This window comes from Gracilinanus agilis, chromosome 1 (assembly GCF_016433145.1).
Source record: "Gracilinanus agilis isolate LMUSP501 chromosome 1, AgileGrace, whole genome shotgun sequence".
NCBI lineage: Eukaryota > Metazoa > Chordata > Mammalia > Didelphimorphia > Didelphidae > Gracilinanus > Gracilinanus agilis.
The window spans coordinates 752,218,117-752,236,034 of NC_058130.1; the positions used below are offsets into that span (position 1 = coordinate 752,218,117).

The 17,918-nt window shown below is 38.4% G+C and overlaps 1 protein-coding gene across 1 annotated transcript in view; it reads left to right on the forward strand.

Moving 5' to 3' along the window:
* The window catches only part of MPHOSPH9 (M-phase phosphoprotein 9), a 71,706-nt gene extending 55,491 nt beyond the window's left edge, over window positions 1–16,215 (forward strand). Inside the window, exons 21-24 of the mRNA XM_044673189.1 lie at window positions 11,473–11,576; window positions 12,893–13,140; window positions 13,429–13,497; window positions 15,257–16,215. Coding sequence (XP_044529124.1) covers window positions 11,473–11,576; window positions 12,893–13,140; window positions 13,429–13,497; window positions 15,257–15,367 — 532 coding nt within the window. The 3' untranslated portion in view covers window positions 15,368–16,215. The remainder of the gene's footprint in view (window positions 1–11,472; window positions 11,577–12,892; window positions 13,141–13,428; window positions 13,498–15,256) is intronic.
* Window positions 16,216–17,918: the final 1,703 nt, after the last annotated feature.

Sequence of the window (17,918 nt, forward strand, 5' to 3'; positions counted from 1 at the left end):
AAGCAAAAACACAGCTCCTTCCCTCCAGGAGCTCACATTCTACTGGGGGGATTAAAACATAAATAACTGCATAGAAAATATATCCACTGTAAATGGAAGGTGGCTCTGTGCAGAAGGGAGCTGTCAATGGAGGTAGGTGACAAAGGTGGGATTTCAGAAGTCTTAAAGGAGGTCCAGAGATGGAGATAAGGAAGGGAAGAGAGTGAAAAATCCCAGGGCATTCCAGTTGAGCACAGTGAGAAGGGCATAGTTTTATAGATATTGTCAAATGTAGGAGGACTACAAAGATGGGAAGGGGCCAGGTTTTAAAGAGCTTCACAAAGCTAACAAGATTTTTTTTTTATTTGACCCTGGAGGTGATAGAGAACCATACAGTAGATGTGTGACCCTGGGCAAGCCTTTTAGCTTCTCTCAGCCTGTTTCTCCTCCTCCCTATCTTCTGATGTTCTTGTGAGGCTCAAATAAGATAATAAATGTAGAGATCTTTGGTAGCTGCATGAAAGATTGGAAGGAAGAGAGATGAATTAGAAAGCTTTCATAATAGTGCAGGTGAGAGGTGATGAGGATATATACTAGGGATGGTGGCTATGTGAGAGGAGAGAAGGGGATGATATATACAAGCAGTGTTGTGAAGCTAGAAATGACAAAACTTGGCATCAGATTGGCTGTGTGGTGTGAGGGTCAGGGATATGTAGAATCAAAGGTTGGGAAGGTAGTGAGGCTCTCAGCTGTCATAGGGAAATTTTTTGGGTTCGACTCAATTGAGGAACACATAAAAATGAGATAAAGATAAAATTCTTTACAGTAATACAGTACGTTTTAATGCTGTTGGATTCAGAATGTCTCATTTCTACCATCTCAGAGTGGGAAGAGACCAGTACATAAATAAAAGAATAAAATTCTTCTTAAAATTCCCCCATATTAAATGATCAGTTAGCCTTGGCCTAAAGTAGAGACCTGTCATTTGGAAGGGGGGAAGGGGAAGAGGGGAACTCACTGCTTTACCAGAGTAATTTGTGATAGGGTCAGTTATTAAGAAGTATATTTATTTAAATGCTAATCGTCTGTCTTAGAATCAGTCCTGAGAAAGAAGAGCAACATGGGCTAGTCAGTTGTAGTTAAGTGACTTCAGGGTCATACAACTAGGAAGTGTCTGAGAACAGATTTGAACCCAGACTCTCCTGACTCTGGGCCTGGTGATCTATCCAATGTGCTGCCTAGCTGCCCAAAGAAGTTTATTTTTAATCTTTAATTGCCCCTTTGCAGCCCATACTTTCTGATCTTCATTCTGCCCATTTAGGCTCAGAAAAGCAAGTAAAACAAGTCTAATCTCTATTCTACAAGATAGCCCCTTTAAGTCCTTCAAAACATCATTTCCCCCTTAAACCTTCTCTTATCTAAGCTAAGCATTCCTACTTCCTTCACCAGTTACCAGATGGCATGATACCATCCTGGATGCCCTTCTCTGGATATTTTTATCGGCATGCTTCCTAACATGTAGTGGCTACTGCTGAGCACAGTACTCCAACTCTGGTCTAGGGGAGAGGATCTGCCCTACTCACTAGGCCTCTCTCCATGCTCTGTCAGACTACATTAGCTTTCTTGGTTGCTGTTATTAAACTTGTGACTTCTATTGAGCTTTCAGTCAATTCAAGCAACATTCATTGAATATGGAGTGATAGATAGAGCTGGCCTTGGAGTCAGGAAGCTTTGGGGACCCTAGGCAAGTGGATGGTCTAAATTCTCTGAGCCCCAGGTAATTTTCAGAGACCCCAAATTGCAGAACACTTGCCATTCTACATTGTGGAGGAAGTTTCCTGAACTCTGCACCAGTGAACTCATAGATCCAGTCCAGGAAAAAACCTCAGACTATGAAATCAGCATGGCAAGGTAGGTTGGCACCAGATTGTTTTAAATGCAAAGCTGAGAAGTTTGAGATAGTACAGAGCTATTGAAGATTTTTGCACAGAGGAGTGACATGACCAAATCTCTTTCTTTTTTTTTTTTTTTAACCCTTAACTTCTATGTTTTGGCTCCTAGGTGGAAGGGAGTGGTAAGGGTGGGCAATGGGGGTCAAGTGACTTGCCCGGGGTCACACAGCTGGGAAGTGTCTGAGGCCGGATTTGAACCCAGGACCTCCCCTCTCTAGGCCTGACTCTCAATCCACTGAGCTACCCAGCTGCTCCCCAAATCTATTTCTTAAAGATGTTAATTTCACATTTGTGTGAAAGATGGATTTGAAGGGGGAAAGAGTAGGAGCAGGGAGACTATTTTAGGAGGTTTTTTCAGTTCAGAGGTAAGGAGGGCCTAAAGTAGGATAGTGTGAATGGACAGAAAGGGGTGGATGTAAAAGATGTTATGGAATTATCTAATGCTAACTGGTTTACTTATGGAATTGAGGCCAAGTGAAGACTCAAGGAGGGGTCTGGGGTTGCAAACCTTAAACATTGTTAGCACGGTAGTGCTCTTTGTATAGGGAATTCTGGAGGTGGGGAGGTGTGATTTTTAGTGGGGAAGACAAGTTCTATTTCAAACATGAGATGTCAGAGGTACATCCCTGTGGAGATGTTTAGTAGGCAGTGAACTAGAGTTCTGGGGAGAGGTAGGGGAGGCTATATAGATTAAGGAGTCATCTGAACAGAGATTAGCCTATGAACTCATGGGAGTAGGTATGACACTGAAGATGGAAGGAGATAACTAAGGAGAGCTCACCCTTAGCTAGAGCTGGAAGAGACCTGAGAAACCTTTTTTAAAAACAAGCATTTATTAAGCACTTACTATATACCAGGCAGTAGATTAAGTACTTTACAACTATTTCCTTCAATCTTTACAGCATCCCTAGAAGGGGGGGAGGTGCTTTTATTGTTCCTATTTCTTAAATGAGGAAACAGGTAGGTAGACATTAAATCATTTGCTCCCAAGGTCACACAGCTAGTAAGTGGTCTGAGACCATATTTGAATTGAGTGAGGTCTTTTTCACTCATAGTCCATAGCTCTGTGTACTGTACCTCTTAGCTATCACTGGATCATTTGGTGGTGATCCAACAAAAGGGACTGAAAAGGAGTGGTTAGATATGTGAGAAGGTCTGCCAGTAGAAAGCTGAGTTCTCAAAGCTAAGAAAAAGAAAGAATATTTAAAAGCTAAGGAGAAGGTAAACTGTTAATAGGAAGAGGTCAATTAGAATGAAGACAAAAAAGCCATTAGATTGAATAGTTGAAATTGAAAGTCATTGGTAACCTTTGAGTTTCTTTGGAAAAGAGGGTTGTAAGTTAAATTCATAAAAGGTGAGAAAACAGGCACAAACACAGCCTAGGAATTTGGGTCTAAGATGATAGCTTGAGAGAGGAATGACAGTAGTCAAAAGAAGGTTTTGATTTTGGTTTTTAAGGATGGGAGGAATTTGGGAATGTTTAAAGGTAACTGAGAACTAGCTAGTGGATAAGAGGATTGAAAATGAAAAAGAGGTCATGATGGGAGGGAGATGTGATGGAATGGGATCAGAAGGGTACATACAGTGGTTGGTCTTTCCAGGAGCATGGAGTTTATTATATATACTTCAAGATTCATTTCACACAAAAGAACCCCCCCGAAACTTCACGTTTGCGCAGAAACACAAATTATGTGACATCAAAGCACAATAAAGTTATAGTTTTACAAAGAATTTTCTTACGAAGATAATGCCAGATGAGAAACAGTCTCAAGGTTAAAAATGAGCCTCGCTTTATCTAAAAGTTATTTTGCCTCAGCTTGCCACTCCGTGACCTTGGGATGCCTGGAGCAGTTGGAGAGATATACCCACAGCTGCAGCTTTACTCTGCTGAGTGAAAAAAGGCTGTTAACTCATTAAGTGCTGATTTAGTAAGAACTTAAAGTTTTCCTAGAAGCTATAATGTTTTTCAATAAGAAAAGGTGTGGATCATAAAAGGGGTCAAAAGAGGAGTCTCAGATTTTCATCTATTTAAGACTCTGTTTCTCTTATTGGCATCCCACAGTCTTTAGCAAGGAACAAGGCATCCTTTTACTTAAGACTTTAGCAATTAGGGACTAAATAGAGGGATTTTAGGTTGTAAAGTAGGAAATGGTGATGGCCTCTATTTTCTCAGTAAAGTGTCAGAGAATTTCTGATTTGGAAGGGTTGAACCTCAGAGGCCTGCCACTCTTAACTTGTATATCTGAAAACTAATTCCCTCTACCACCCAAAAAATAGTCATCCAGCCACCACTTCCCAAAGCAGCCTATTCTACTTTGGACCCATTTGCAACTCCCCATTACCTCTAGTTGGACCTTCTGGAACCAAAAAGAACTGACCTAAAATTTTTCTTTTTCATGAGAGCCCTTCAGATTCTTGAAGACAGTTATTTCCCCCACAATTTGACATTCCTTTAACTCCTTCACTTGGTCCTCTTAGGCCATGAACTTGAGTTTATTACCCTGGTTGCCCTCATGTATACATTCCATTTTTTGTATGTCCACCTTGAAATGTGACTCCTAGAAAGATCCTGTGTTGAGAGGAAAGGGAGGAGAGAATTGGTAGTAGGGAGTTTGAAGAGAAAAGGGAAGGTTTAGAACAGTGGTTCCCAAACTTTTTTGGCCTACTGCCCTCTTTCCAGAAAAAATATTACTTAGCCCCCTGGAAATTAATTTTTAAAAATTTTAATAGCAATTAATAGGAAAGATAAATGCACCTGTGGCCATCACCGCCCTCCTGGATCACTGCAGCACCCACCAGGGGGTGGTAGTGCCCACTTTGGGAATCCCTGGTTTAGAATAACCATTTTGTTGTAGTATGCAAGTATGTCAGTCAAGGCAAAAATAAAAGAATTTCTCGTGTAGCAGTGAGTGGCTCTTTGGGACTAGATAACAGATCTGTTGTGGATCTGGTTGGTATGATTATGATTATATAACTTTTCTCAATTAGTCTTCAACAGCAAGAGTAGACATGAAGGAGTATGGTAAACCCACCTGTTGGACAAGAGGACAAGGCAGCAAGGAATTTCAAGGATAGAAAATCGAATATGGTTGAATTGGTCTGCTCTGGATTCTATATTGAAGAGAGGAAGCTAGGATCATAATAGGTCTAGCTCCCCAGAGGTCATCTCATCCAATTTTTATCAAGGGAAACGCATACAGGGCACTTAAGTGAATTAAAGTGAGACCAGAAAGAAGTGATGGAATGGGAAAACAGGGGAAAGGTTGAGATGATTACTGATGCTGCAATAAGTGTGAACATTTTATGTTTAAGAGGAGCCAGAAGTGGAAAGATAGGCAGCTGTGAACAAAGATGAGTTGCAAATACAAATTTTGTATCTGAAAGTAACACAATTATGGATGTGAACAAGGAGATTGAAGGCTTAGGTGGAGTGAAGAAATCGTGAAAGTTGAGGTTGATGAACTGGAACACCAGAATTGTTGAAGTTACTTCAATATTAATTTTGAGATCCCCTGAATATGAAGGTAGTTTTTTGAGTAGAGATTATGAGCCAGGGTGGCTTGGCTAAAGTTCTTGAGAAAGGAGGAAGAAAATGAGATTGAGGCCAGAAGATAAGGTCAATCAGGATCTAGTGATATAGGTAGATGGAAGGAATTGCCTCAGGGATAATTTGGAAGAGGCAGTGAAGATCCAATGGATTGGGCAAGATGAGAGAAGAACTAAGTTCTAGGGAGTGTAGCCAGATAGTGTTTTTTGGTGGATTCTTTTTTAGTATCAGAAGGTAGAATTTCTGGTAACAAGAACTAAGATGAAGAGAAATTTGTTAACAATAGATTAAAGGTTCCAGAAGGCATAGTGGGCTGGGACACCAAGGGGTGGCAATATGGTTGTGGAGAGGAGTAGGACTAAGGTGATGGGCTAGGAATGAGATTCTGGAAAGAAGTAAAGGGGAAATATTTTCATCACATCAACAGGGATAAAGGGAACACAAGTTGGACATTTGTCTGGCATAGAATTGAGGAAGAACCATAGGAAGTTGATAGGAGCTCCTAAATTCTGGGATGTGGTGGCTCAGGAGGGAAATAATATGGTCCAATGGAAAGAAGGCTGGATCTGGAAACAGTACTTGTGTTCCACCCTAGCTTTGCTTTTTATTATGTGTGTGGCATTGGGCAAGTCACTTCTCTACGTATTCAACTTTCCTCATAAAAAGAAGAGGCTGTATTGGGTGACCTCTAAGATATCTTTCCACCTAGAGCTGGTCAGGGTAATGGTGTGGGGGCAGTGGCATACAGATTCACAGCTGGTTACTAAAAAAACACAGGGACATCATGATGTATACATAGGTAGTAAGCAGAGTGAGCAGACAGGGAGTTTTTTTTCTGACTGGACATTAAATAACCATGTTAAGCTAGATTAAACTCACAGTTTCATTCTTTACTCTATTTACCCTTTAGCCCCAAATCTCACAAGCTCCTGGAATCACAGGTTCATTAGTTCTTTTCTTTTGGCACCCTGAAGTTTGGAATCTTCAGTGGATCTCCTTAGAGCCTTAGATGGATATGTGTTGCCCTTCATGAAGATCTTTTTACACTCCCTCCCTCCCTTCCTTCCTCTCTCACCTTCTGTCCAAGTATCTAAGACAAAAGAGGAGTAAGGACTAAGCAATTGGGGTAAGTGATTTGCCCAGGGGCACACAGCTAGGAAGTGTCTGAGATCAGATTTGAACCCAAGTCCTCTTGACTCCAATGCCACCTGCCCCTATTTATCTCTTTTTATTTATTTTATTTATTTTTATTTAGCTCTGAAATGTTGGGTCACTGATGGATGTGATTCTCTTTTTGGGAAAGGGTTAGCCTTGAGGTTTAGAATTTCTGTGTCTTAGACCCCTCAGGCAGTTAGTGCATAGGCGAAGCATAAAATAAAATACATAGCTTTACAAAGGAAACCAATGATAATGAAAATCAGTTTTCAAAATGTGGAGAAGAAAAATTTCCAATTGTCTAGTTAAGGTTGTCCTAGATCTCTCTTCTGATCTTTTCTAATAGCTGAATGACTGTCCTTACCAGTTTGTATTCTTGATCTTGATTTTGTTCAACCTGAAGAGTAAGGATTGACATTTTTCCCATTAAGTTTCATCTTACTAGATTTGGCCCAACATTATAGTCATAGTGACCTACTTGTTAATCGTGGATTCAGTATTCTTGAATTTGCAGTTTTTGCTCTATGTTAGGAATATACTTTCTCCTTGGCCTCCATATCTTGAAATCTTTGCATTTTTCTAAGGCTTAACATAGTCCTACCTTTTATAGATAGTCTTTCTTGATCTCCTGGTTATTAGTGCTGTCTCTCTTTCCAAAATAGAAAATGTAAATTCCAGGAGCAAGGACTGTTTTTTCATTTTGTCTTTGTATCTCTCAGACCTGGCACAGTGCCCTAAATATAAATACTTGTTGAATTGAATCCCTTTTACCATTATGCTATCTGTAAATCTGATAAGCATATCATGCCTTCATCTAAAACATTAATGAAAATATATGGGGCTGAGCATATGTGTGGGGTCACTCAACTAAAGATCTTTTTCCATATTGACATGGGGCCATTAATGATTACTGTTTGTGTATGACCATCCATCTACCTCAAAACACCTCTTCCAAGTGTAGGTGGGTGGGGGTGGTTGTGGTTCTTTGCTTCCTTGACAGGATGTTTTTAAGCAGAAGAAATAAAATGACCCAAAGCACAGGTTATGTAGAGAGAGATTTGGTTGGATTGTCAGTATTTTATAAAAGAAGGAGCACTAGATAATACCTTCTCAATACAGGGGTTAAAATCCTATCCCTACTGTCTCTGTGACTTTGGGCAAGTCACTTTCCCCTTTCTAGATCTGTTTTCTCTAGCTCTAAGCCCATGACAATTAATGAAAGACAGTTGATTCTTTCATGCTCTAGAGCAGTGATGGGCAAACTTTTTAAAGAGGGGGCCAAAGGAAAGGAAATGCTCATCTGTCAGTCTGTGTCTAAGGCAACTCTTTCGAAGTTTCATAGTATTGTATCCTACTCATTGTATTTGTCAGATTAGGAATAATGTTGTGTGGCCGAATAGAACATTTCAGGGGGCCGCATCTGGCCTATGGGCCTAGTTTGCCCATCACTGCTCTAGAGGGCTGTATTGGTGTTGGTGTAGTCCTGGTCCTATGTTTAGATCTTTCTTCATGCATGAATGGAAAAAGTGGAATAAAGATAGAATTTTACTCTTTCTGTCCACTTTCTGAAGAGCCCTTAAGAAAAGGATGATCCCTGATATATTGGAAAGAGGAGGAGGGAGTACTAGACTAGAAATCAGACACATTGATTATAACTTTTGTCTTGGTTCTGTCTTTTACTGCCTTTTTGACTTTGAAAGGTCACTTAACTGTCCAAGCCTTAATTTCTCCATCTGTAAACCAGCAATGATGGTACTAGTCCTGAGTACTTAATGAGGTCCACATTTGTTATTTGTGTGTGAAAGTGGCTTGAAAATCTGAAAGCATCATAAAAATTCAAGGCATTTCCTTTTTGGAAAATATTTAAAGATTGAAGCTGTTAGTTTCAAGGAAAGTGTAACTAGGTCTCTGATAATTTTATGGAATCCCAGGGACTTCAGAGATTACTTGGTCCAAACATACTCTCCTTCCAGCTGATTACTGAGCCTGTGCTTTTGAAGTCTTTTAGTTATGGGGAAGCCTCTGCCTCCCAAATAAGTCTATTCTACTTTGGCTAGCTCCCTTGTTGGTTTATCCTTATATTAATTCCACTGCCCTCTGGAGCCAAGCAGAGATGATAGCACTTAAAATTTTCTTTGAAAGATCTCTCAGGTGATCCCTAAATTTTCTCCTCCCCAAGGCTAAACGTCTGCTATAGCTTTTTCAGATAATCCTCATATGATATGGTCTCAACTCCTTTGACTATACTAGTTGCCCCCTTCTGGATGTGTTCCATTCTAGCTATGACCTTCCTAAAATGTGATGCCAGTAACTCATTACAGTATTATTTTAGGTATAATCTGGAGCTCATGAGTGGAGAGTATAATAGTAGTAGAACCATCACTTCTGGCTCTAGATATTATTCTTTTAAGGTAGCCTGTGTTAGCATTGGCAATTTTGGCTGCCATGTCATGCTGTCATACTATTTATGATTTTATCATTACAAAAAGTGTCCAACTCCATAGAACAAAATAATAGGATTCTCTTCCAACAAAGAGTCTCCATGCAATCCTAACCTAAGCTTAAGATGACAAGATTCCTTGATAGATACAAACCCAGGAATAACTTCATCAATCTTCTGATTATCGATGTCATAGGCATAAAACAGGGAGGGAGACATTGTTGTCAGTGATGTTCCTCAATAATGTGGAAGAAGCTCAGCACAGGTCCCAAACGGAAGAAGAACTTCCTACAGATGGTGAGGTTCTCCTGGTGCTCCTGTTTGCAAATAACATCAAGCCCCAGAGTGACTACAGGGACTCTTCACTGAGATCTGAGGCCACTTCAGAGAGACTAGCTTCATAGTTGACAGAGGGAAGAACTAAATGGAAGAAGCTGCCACATTGCCCAAATTATCACATGCCATTGAGTGGGCAGACCATTGAGCTAGTCCATAGATCAGGAACAGGCATTATGGAGGGGAAGGGAACTGGGCCTGGAACTGAGTAGGGTTTTGGGGAATTTGGGCCACACATGAATGGTCCCAGACTGTTCCTTGAAAAACCCCATCTTTTTAACTCACCTTTGTCCCAGTGAAATAATTCCCTACAAATAATGGAACAATATCTCCCAAAAGGCAGAATTGTAGATCCCAAAATGGTGAAAAATGAAGTATTTATTAACATTAATTCAACAAACATTTAATAATAGTGTCTGCTATGTACAAGGCACTTTTTTAGGTATTAGGGATACAAAGTCAAAATGAAAAACAATCCTTTCACTCAAGGAGCTGATATTCTATTGGGGTGGAAAGAAGGTGGAGGAGGGGAAAGGGCAGTTAATAGCTGGGGTAGGAGAACAGAAAAGCCTCCATGGAAAAGGTAGCATCTGAGAAAGATTAAAGCCTTAAAGGATTCAGAGTGGTGGCTATGAGAGAGTCTGGTTGGTGCCTCCAGGCAATGGCAGGAAATGAAGTGCTGAAGTCAGACAACACCTAGTAGTTGAGTTTGTTTGGATGTAGCATTCATAAAGAGAAATAGTATGTAGAAAGGTTTGAGGAAAATGGAGGACACCCTATAGAACACCTTAAATGCTTGCTAAGATTGTTTTTATATAATAGATAATGGAAGCAACATGGAAGAGCTTGGCCTTATGAAGACTGATTTGGGCAGCTGTGCGGAAGAGGGATTGAAATAGGGAGAGACTGGAAGCAGAGATGTTGTCTAAGATGCTTTTGTAGTCATTTAGGTGAGACTTGGCAAGAACTCATCATTGGTGGTGGCCACGTGAGTGGTAAGAAGAAAATGGACGTCAGACAAGTTAAGTGGAATTGCCAAGACTTGGCAATGGATTGGACATATGATGGTTACAGAGAGGGAAGAGGTGAGGATGACTGCAAAGATATGAACCTGAGTGACTTAGATAATAGGGATGACCTCAGTAGAAAGAAGCTGAGCATTAGGGTCATCTATGTGAAGCTTTTCGCAGTCATTAGTGATCTCTCCTTCCTAAAATGACCTTGTATATATTTGTGTAGCTGTTATATCCCTGCAATAGAATATAACTTGAGGGCAGATTGCATTATTGTTGAATTTGTATCCTCAGTACCTAGTGGGAGCTTGCACATTGTAGGCACTTAATAAATGTTTGTTGAAATTAATTTAAACTGAAATTTACAGAAGGGAACTGGTTTAAGTAAAAGATAATGAGTTCTGTTTGGATCTACTAAACTGTAGATGCCAAAGAAGGAGATATCTAACAGTTGGTAATATGGGACTGGCCTTCTGCCAAAGCATTTAAAGTTGAATTTATTGATTTGGGAGTTATCTGTGTAGAGATGATAAGTAAATTCATGGGAGAGGATGAAATCACAAAGGGACAAAGTATAGGGAGATGTAAGTGGTGTCATCCAGGAAATGTATGATTGGAGAAAGGTCTGGAGTTCCTTCTGTAATGAGAGCTAAGGCTAATAGATACATAAACTTTAGTGATGTTTAAAGCCCAAAAGAATGTTAAGAGATTAGAGGAGGAAGGCACTTTGGCAAAGCTTCAGTGGTGCTTTGTGGGAGGACCTGGAGAACAATCTCCAAGTTTAGAAAGGTATAGCTGGACACACAGTATACCTGTGCCAAGAGAAAGCAATATCCCCTGTCCTCAAATCATTGAAGTATTAATAGTATGATGTCAAAGATCTAGAAGAAGGCAAAGGGGTGCCCCTGGGGTGGTAGACCTCTTCAAGGCCTAAAGTACAAGTGGGTAGTGCTGATGTCCTGGTTGTTAAGGGGGAAAATACATAATTTCACTAGTGCTGTTCAACCCTTTTACCTCATAAATGATCAAATTATTTTCTTCCCTTAATAGATATGATGTTCTTATGGACAGTTTAGATACTGTTCCTGTGGCAACATTGCAACTTAACTCTCCTAGGAAACAACTCCAATTTCTCTCTGTAGATGATTTGGAAGGTATTTTTTTCTTTTATATATATATACACACACACACACACACACACACACATATACACACACACATATATATTTAAAAACCCTTACCTTCTGTCTTAGAACCTATACTCAGTATCAATTCCAAGGCAAGAGAGTGGTAAGGGCTAGGCAATTGGCACAAAGTGACTTGTCCAGGGTCACACAGCTAGGAAGGGTCTAAAGTTAAGTTTGAATCCAGGTCCTCCTAACTCTAGACCCTGGAACTCTTCCACTATACTACCCAGCTGCCCCTTTCTCATAATGTTTTTTTTTTAAACCCTTAACTTCTGTGTATTGGCTCCTAGGTGGAAGAGTGGTAAGGGTGGGCAATGGGGGTCAAGTGACTTGCCCAGGATCACACAGCTGGGAAGTGTCTGAGGCTGGCTTTGAACCTAGGACCTCCCGTCTCTAGGCCTGACTCTCAATCCACTGAGCTACCCAGTTGCCCCTTTCATAATGTTTTAAAGGTTATGACATTTGTCTTATTCATGATTTGGTATCTTTGAAGACTCTGAATTTTAAATTATAATGCTTTACATTTAAAAACATTTTATATCTCAGGTTCTCTAAAAATAAATTATAGTTAAGCTTCAAAGCTTTCACTACGTTGCTATCCTTGCTGAAGAGTTAAGAAACTGAGGAACGAAGTCATTAATGCTTAGTTAATATTAAGTTAAAATTGAGATGAAATACATGGTTTATGTAGTAGACATAGAGAACAGCCTTGCTCTTTGGATGATCTTGATTCAAGTTCTATATCTGACATATTCTAGCTGCGTGACCCCTGGGTAAGTCATTTAATAGCTCAGTGTCCCAGGCAACTTTTTAAGAATAGAATATATAGAGTTGTTGAACAGCATTGGCAGAGGAAGTTTTCATACCAGGAATTCCCCACGATTCAGTTCTGGACCACCTCCCTCCCCCAAATTGAAATTACCTGTAATCCTACCTGCTGGATTATTGTTCTCAGTGTCTGAAATAAATTAGTTTTCAACTCAGAAACAGGATGATTTCTTTACTTTGAATGTTTGTTTTCAAATGAAAGTTTACTAGTCACTTAGATATATTGTAAAGATAGCCACAAATTCTCTAGAACTTTTTAGAGAAAAGGTACTCTTTAAAATAGAGGTGATTATTGTCTCCTTCATTGCTTAGAAAAGTGTTTCCAACAACAGAAATGACACCTCTCTACCCAGCTATTTAATATTTAATAAATTATTTAATTTTTAATTTAATATTAATCGGGGCATGTTGTATTTGAGATTGATTTAATAGTAAGTAACCTTTCTTTCTGTTAGAAAATAAGCATCCAGGTGGTTCTGCTACGGATCACCACAGTAAGCACAGCTCCTGTTCTTCTGACCAGTCATTGCCAAATGGAATAAAGAAGATATCAAGCTTGGAAAAGAATAAGTCAGCTTATGAACCATGTAAAACTAAGTCAACAGCAACATCTCTTGATAATGATTTTGAATATCTGGCAAATGTGAGGACCCTGGGTGAAACAGAACAGCTTTTTGATGACCTTACAAAGGAAAAGCAGCAGGTAGAACTATTGAAAAACAAATAAACAAACAAAACTAAAGGGCAGCTGGATAGCACAGTTGATAAGAGCACCAGACCTGGAGTTGGGAGTACCTGGATTCAGATCTGGTCTCAGACAACTTCCTAGTTGTATGACCCTGGCAAGGGAATAAATACAAGAATACAGTAACTACATTTACTTTTATTTCACATTAAATTGTGGGAAGTGAATAGCCTTGAATTAAGTCTTGACTTCAAAGTAGAATTGTTTTTAGAATGTTATTTTATAGCTTTTTGCATGTGTTCACAGATAGAAGCAGCACTGAGCCGAATGCCTTCTTCTGGAGGAAGAATAACCTTACAAACAAGATTGAGCCAGGTGAAATATCTGCAAATAAATCTGTCCAGAGGCCTTCCAGCATTTCTCTATCTACATGAAGTTTTCTTGTAACTCACTTGGAATTTACATTTTTCCTTCCATTAGAAACCCTACTATTGAATCTGTCAAATGCTTCTGTTTTCACAGAAAGTGACTACCAAGGCCAAAATGCTTGATTTTTTCTTATCAATTTCTATTTGAGAAAAGGTAGACCACATTTTGGTGGTTTTTTTTTTTAGTAGTAATAGAGTTTTGGAGAATTCCAAACATATGCTTCTTTTTAAGAATATCTTTTTCCACAGATAGTTCTCTTATATCCCAAAACCATCTCAAAACAAGATTTTAAGGTTTTTCTACAACCTCTAGCAGATCTCTGAGTCCTTCAATTTGGTAATCAATTACATAAAGTGGTTGCACTTTGCAACTGGAAATGTTTTGTAGGTGTCATCCTGCTAATTGACCAGGAGGTGGTGCATGTTAAATAACCCAGAGACATTTCTCTTGGAATCTTAAAAGAGAAATGCTTATAATTATAGGGATTTTAAATTCTTGTTTTGTCTTCCTTACTCTTGTTTTGTTTTGTAATGTTTTATACTTTACAGCAAGAGTATTAGATCTTAAGCTGGGGAGTTTTTCTATTATTAAATAATTTCTTATCCTGGCTTCATGATTTCTTATATGATTTCCTAGGCTTTTGGAAAAAAAGTTAGTCTTGCTTTTTTTTTTTTTTTTTTTTGAAATAAAGGTTTTTAAAAATCTTGCTGGCCTGGCATCCTAAGGAAGAATAATATCACATGATATGTTCAGGGGCCTTAATTTTATCTTTATTTTCCCCTCTGCCCTTAAGTCTTATTTTGTTCTGAAAGATATTTAATTTGTCATAGGATGCAACAAATACTTTCCTTCTCAGTGGTTCTTTCAGTTGTTGGAGAATTTTCTTCTCTTCAAATCAAAACCTGTCTAAAATCTGTAGGCTTTGTTCAATGTGTTTTCTCAGGAGAATATAAGCTCCTTGGAAACAAGGACTATTTCATTTTTGCCTATCATGTTGGTATCACAATGAATTCAGTGAATTTCAAGTGGGTTTTACAAGTGTTGTGCTCATTTTATAGATGGGAAAACTGAGACTTAAGGGACTTAGGCACAGTGACATGGTTAGAACTATTACTCAAATCCAGGTTTCTCCTGGTGAGATTTCAAACCTGGTGCCCTTCAGTTACACTGTATCTCTTTGTATCTCTAAATTTCTTTCTTATAGAATTGCTCTACATTAAAAAAAATGCTAGAGTAAGTATATAGGTGACAATTGTTATTCAGAATCCATTGTAAAAAAAGATCAAATTCCTGCAACGAGTTTCTTCATTTCTTTTCACTGTAATGAGAATAGGTCTTTCTAACTTTCTTGTAATGATATTCTTTCAGTATGTTATTCAGAATAGGAGATCTTTTTTGAAAGTATATAATTATTTCCCAAGGGTGGAAATTCATTTATTATTATCATTCAGTTAAGAAAGAGTGATCATTCCATTATAACCCATTAAAGACAGATTGATAAAATTAAAAAAGAAAAAGAAAGAATGATCAGTGAGGTTTGTTCTGAAGATGAAATAAAACATAACTTTAATGTCTGTAGTTGCTCTTTTACAAAGGGAATGGTAAATTTAAAAAAAGTTTAGAAACAATAGTTTTGCTGGTAGTTACAGAGCCATGGAACTAATTGTATGCTATTAACTTAACCTTTTTTTCTGTGTTTATTCAGGAGGCCCTGGAAGATCGTTTGGAAAGGATTAATAGAGAACTGGGTCCAATTCGCATGACTTTGAAGAGATTTCATGTTTTGCACTCCTCTGCAAATCTCCGAGATTTGTAGCTATTAAATTTTGAGACATTTTTCTTTGCACTAATGTATAATTATGCACTCAGAAAATACAAATCATTTTATACTATTTGTAAATCCTCAACAGTAGTTTTAAAATCATGCTATTTACACTCAATATTTTATACTTCAAGTAGCCAACATATATTTTAAAGATATTTTTGTTATGCTCAGGAATCTCTTAATTGTATATTTTACTATTTAAAAAGTGTTATTTTTAAATAGTGTATGTCTCCAATTTATAAGAATAAGGAAGTATAAACAAGGAGGCTTTTTGTTTTCTAAAAACAAAGTGTTATCCTTTTAAAATTCACTTTGCACACCATTTTTATAGACTTACATTGTAAATATGAACTTTGGGATTTTTTTTGTATAAGTGCTTAGCACCACCTGGCTTTTTATAGTGGCAGAATAATTGAAGTTCATTGCAAAAAAGGATTTCGGTATAACATTGTGTTTAGTTGAAAAAAATTTTGATGCAAATTCTATTTCAAATACAAGCTTGAGAAAATGACCAGCTATTTACCTGTTGGTAGATTATTCATAACATAAGAATAACTGTCATTTCCCCCTTCTAAAATGGATTCTTTGTGAGGAAGTAATGAGGGGGATCCAATTCTTTATTTTTGTCACATAGCAATGCTTGAAAATTGTAATGATTAGGTTCTAATGTAGAGGAGAATCCTGGGCCTGGAGAAATACTGGAGAAATCTAGTATTGATATAGACTATCCTTTGTTTTAGTGATGTTCTCAGGAATCCTTTGTTGAATGAGAGACTTTACTGCAGTGGTTCCCAAACTTTTTTGGCCTACCGCCCCCTTTCCAAAGAAAATATTACTTAGCCTAGCCCCCTGGAAATTAGTTTTTTTTTTTTTTAATTTTAATAGCAATTAATAGGAAAGATAAATGCACTTGTGGCCATCACTGCCCCCCTGGATCGCTGCAGCACCTACCGGGTTGGTGGCGCCCACTTTAGGGAATCACTGCTTTACTGGTTCTTCTCTCTTCCTCCGACCCCCCAATTTCTGGCAATGTGCTGTGCATACCACACCTGAAAATTACTTGAAACAATTTGAAAGGGATTAGCAAAATTGTAGTTTTGGTTCTTTTTATCTGTGGGGGCTTTTAAGCAGTTAGCAATTAGGGAAGAATAGTGGCAAATAAATGCCCTATAGGCATCCCTGCTTCTCTACAGTAAACTCCAATAAAAACACCAGTCTTGACTAGGCTTTCACTCATAGCCAACTGCGTTGCTTGGCATGACAAGCCAAATGTGTAGACAAAGCTTAGTATCTTCCCATCTGCCCCGGCAGAAGGCACCAACTTACTGTTCTTGGCCAAAACCTGGCTGCCAGCAGTAGAAAGGAGACAAGTGGGAGCCCCTGCTGGTGGGGCAGTGACTAGTTATGCTCTGATGACATCATCCTTCAATCTTTGAGCAACTTTCAAAATTAATTTATAGCCTTACCAGAAAGTTCAGGTTTGGTATTTTCTTTTGCCTTTTTCCTTTCTCTCATGTAGTTATTGGCAACATAAAACTTTGTGGAAGCAATTCAGACTCAAGGTAGATAAAGACATAATATATAATACATAGATACAGTCTCTGTGTACACACCCAGGAGAAGAAAGATCTTGGAGGACAGACATTCCCAACCAGTGTGGAGGAATTCTGTACTAGGAACAGAGCATGCCTACCTGCTGTCATTTCGGTCTGTGTCAGTGGTTTCTGTTCGTAACAGTACCCTTCCTCCCCTTTCCCCCCAACAGGGTATTTAGAAGACAGAAATCAGAAGTCACTATCAGCAGGGATCAAATGCCCTTTTTTCCCCTGGGTGTTTTCTTTTTCAGGCTCCTTTTACTTCCTAGTAATAGATAAAAGAAAGGAAAAGATCTTGTAAAGCTCTATTGAAATGATTAGCCTTACTGTTGATGTCCCTGGCCTATATTTTCTCACATATAGAAATGTTTAAAAAAAAAAAGATTGATCCTTTGGAAATTATAAAGAAGTTACATTATATCCTACTTTTCAACTACATTTTGAAGAAAATTAGCATAGCAGAAAAGATTACGGTTTTATTTTGTCCATTTTTTTTCCTCCTAAGTAGCCAATATTGGATTATTCCAAGAATGGTATTAAAATTCTCAATAGAATATGCTTTACTATATTTGTATCCTGGAAAGGATATGCTTTGTTTTGAATAGTATACACTGATTAGAAATAACAGATATTTTGTACTTGCTTATTACTAGCAAACTAAACAATGGAGATTAAAGAAAGAATATCTTAAGTGTCTTTCTGATTTCTTCAATGTGGCTCCTGCCTCTAATAGCATTGATCAAGTCACAGCTAGACTTTTTTCCTCTTGCCTGAACCCTGTCTATGTGCCCTCTGTCCAACCCAGACATGTTTTCCTCTGAATCCCTTTAACATTCTGTAATGTTGGTGGAGTATGTGGGCTTTTGGTTGTTTTACCCAACCTTTTGGTTTTTGGAACTTCATAGATGAGGAAACAGAGACCCAGAGATATTAAGCAGTTTGGCCAT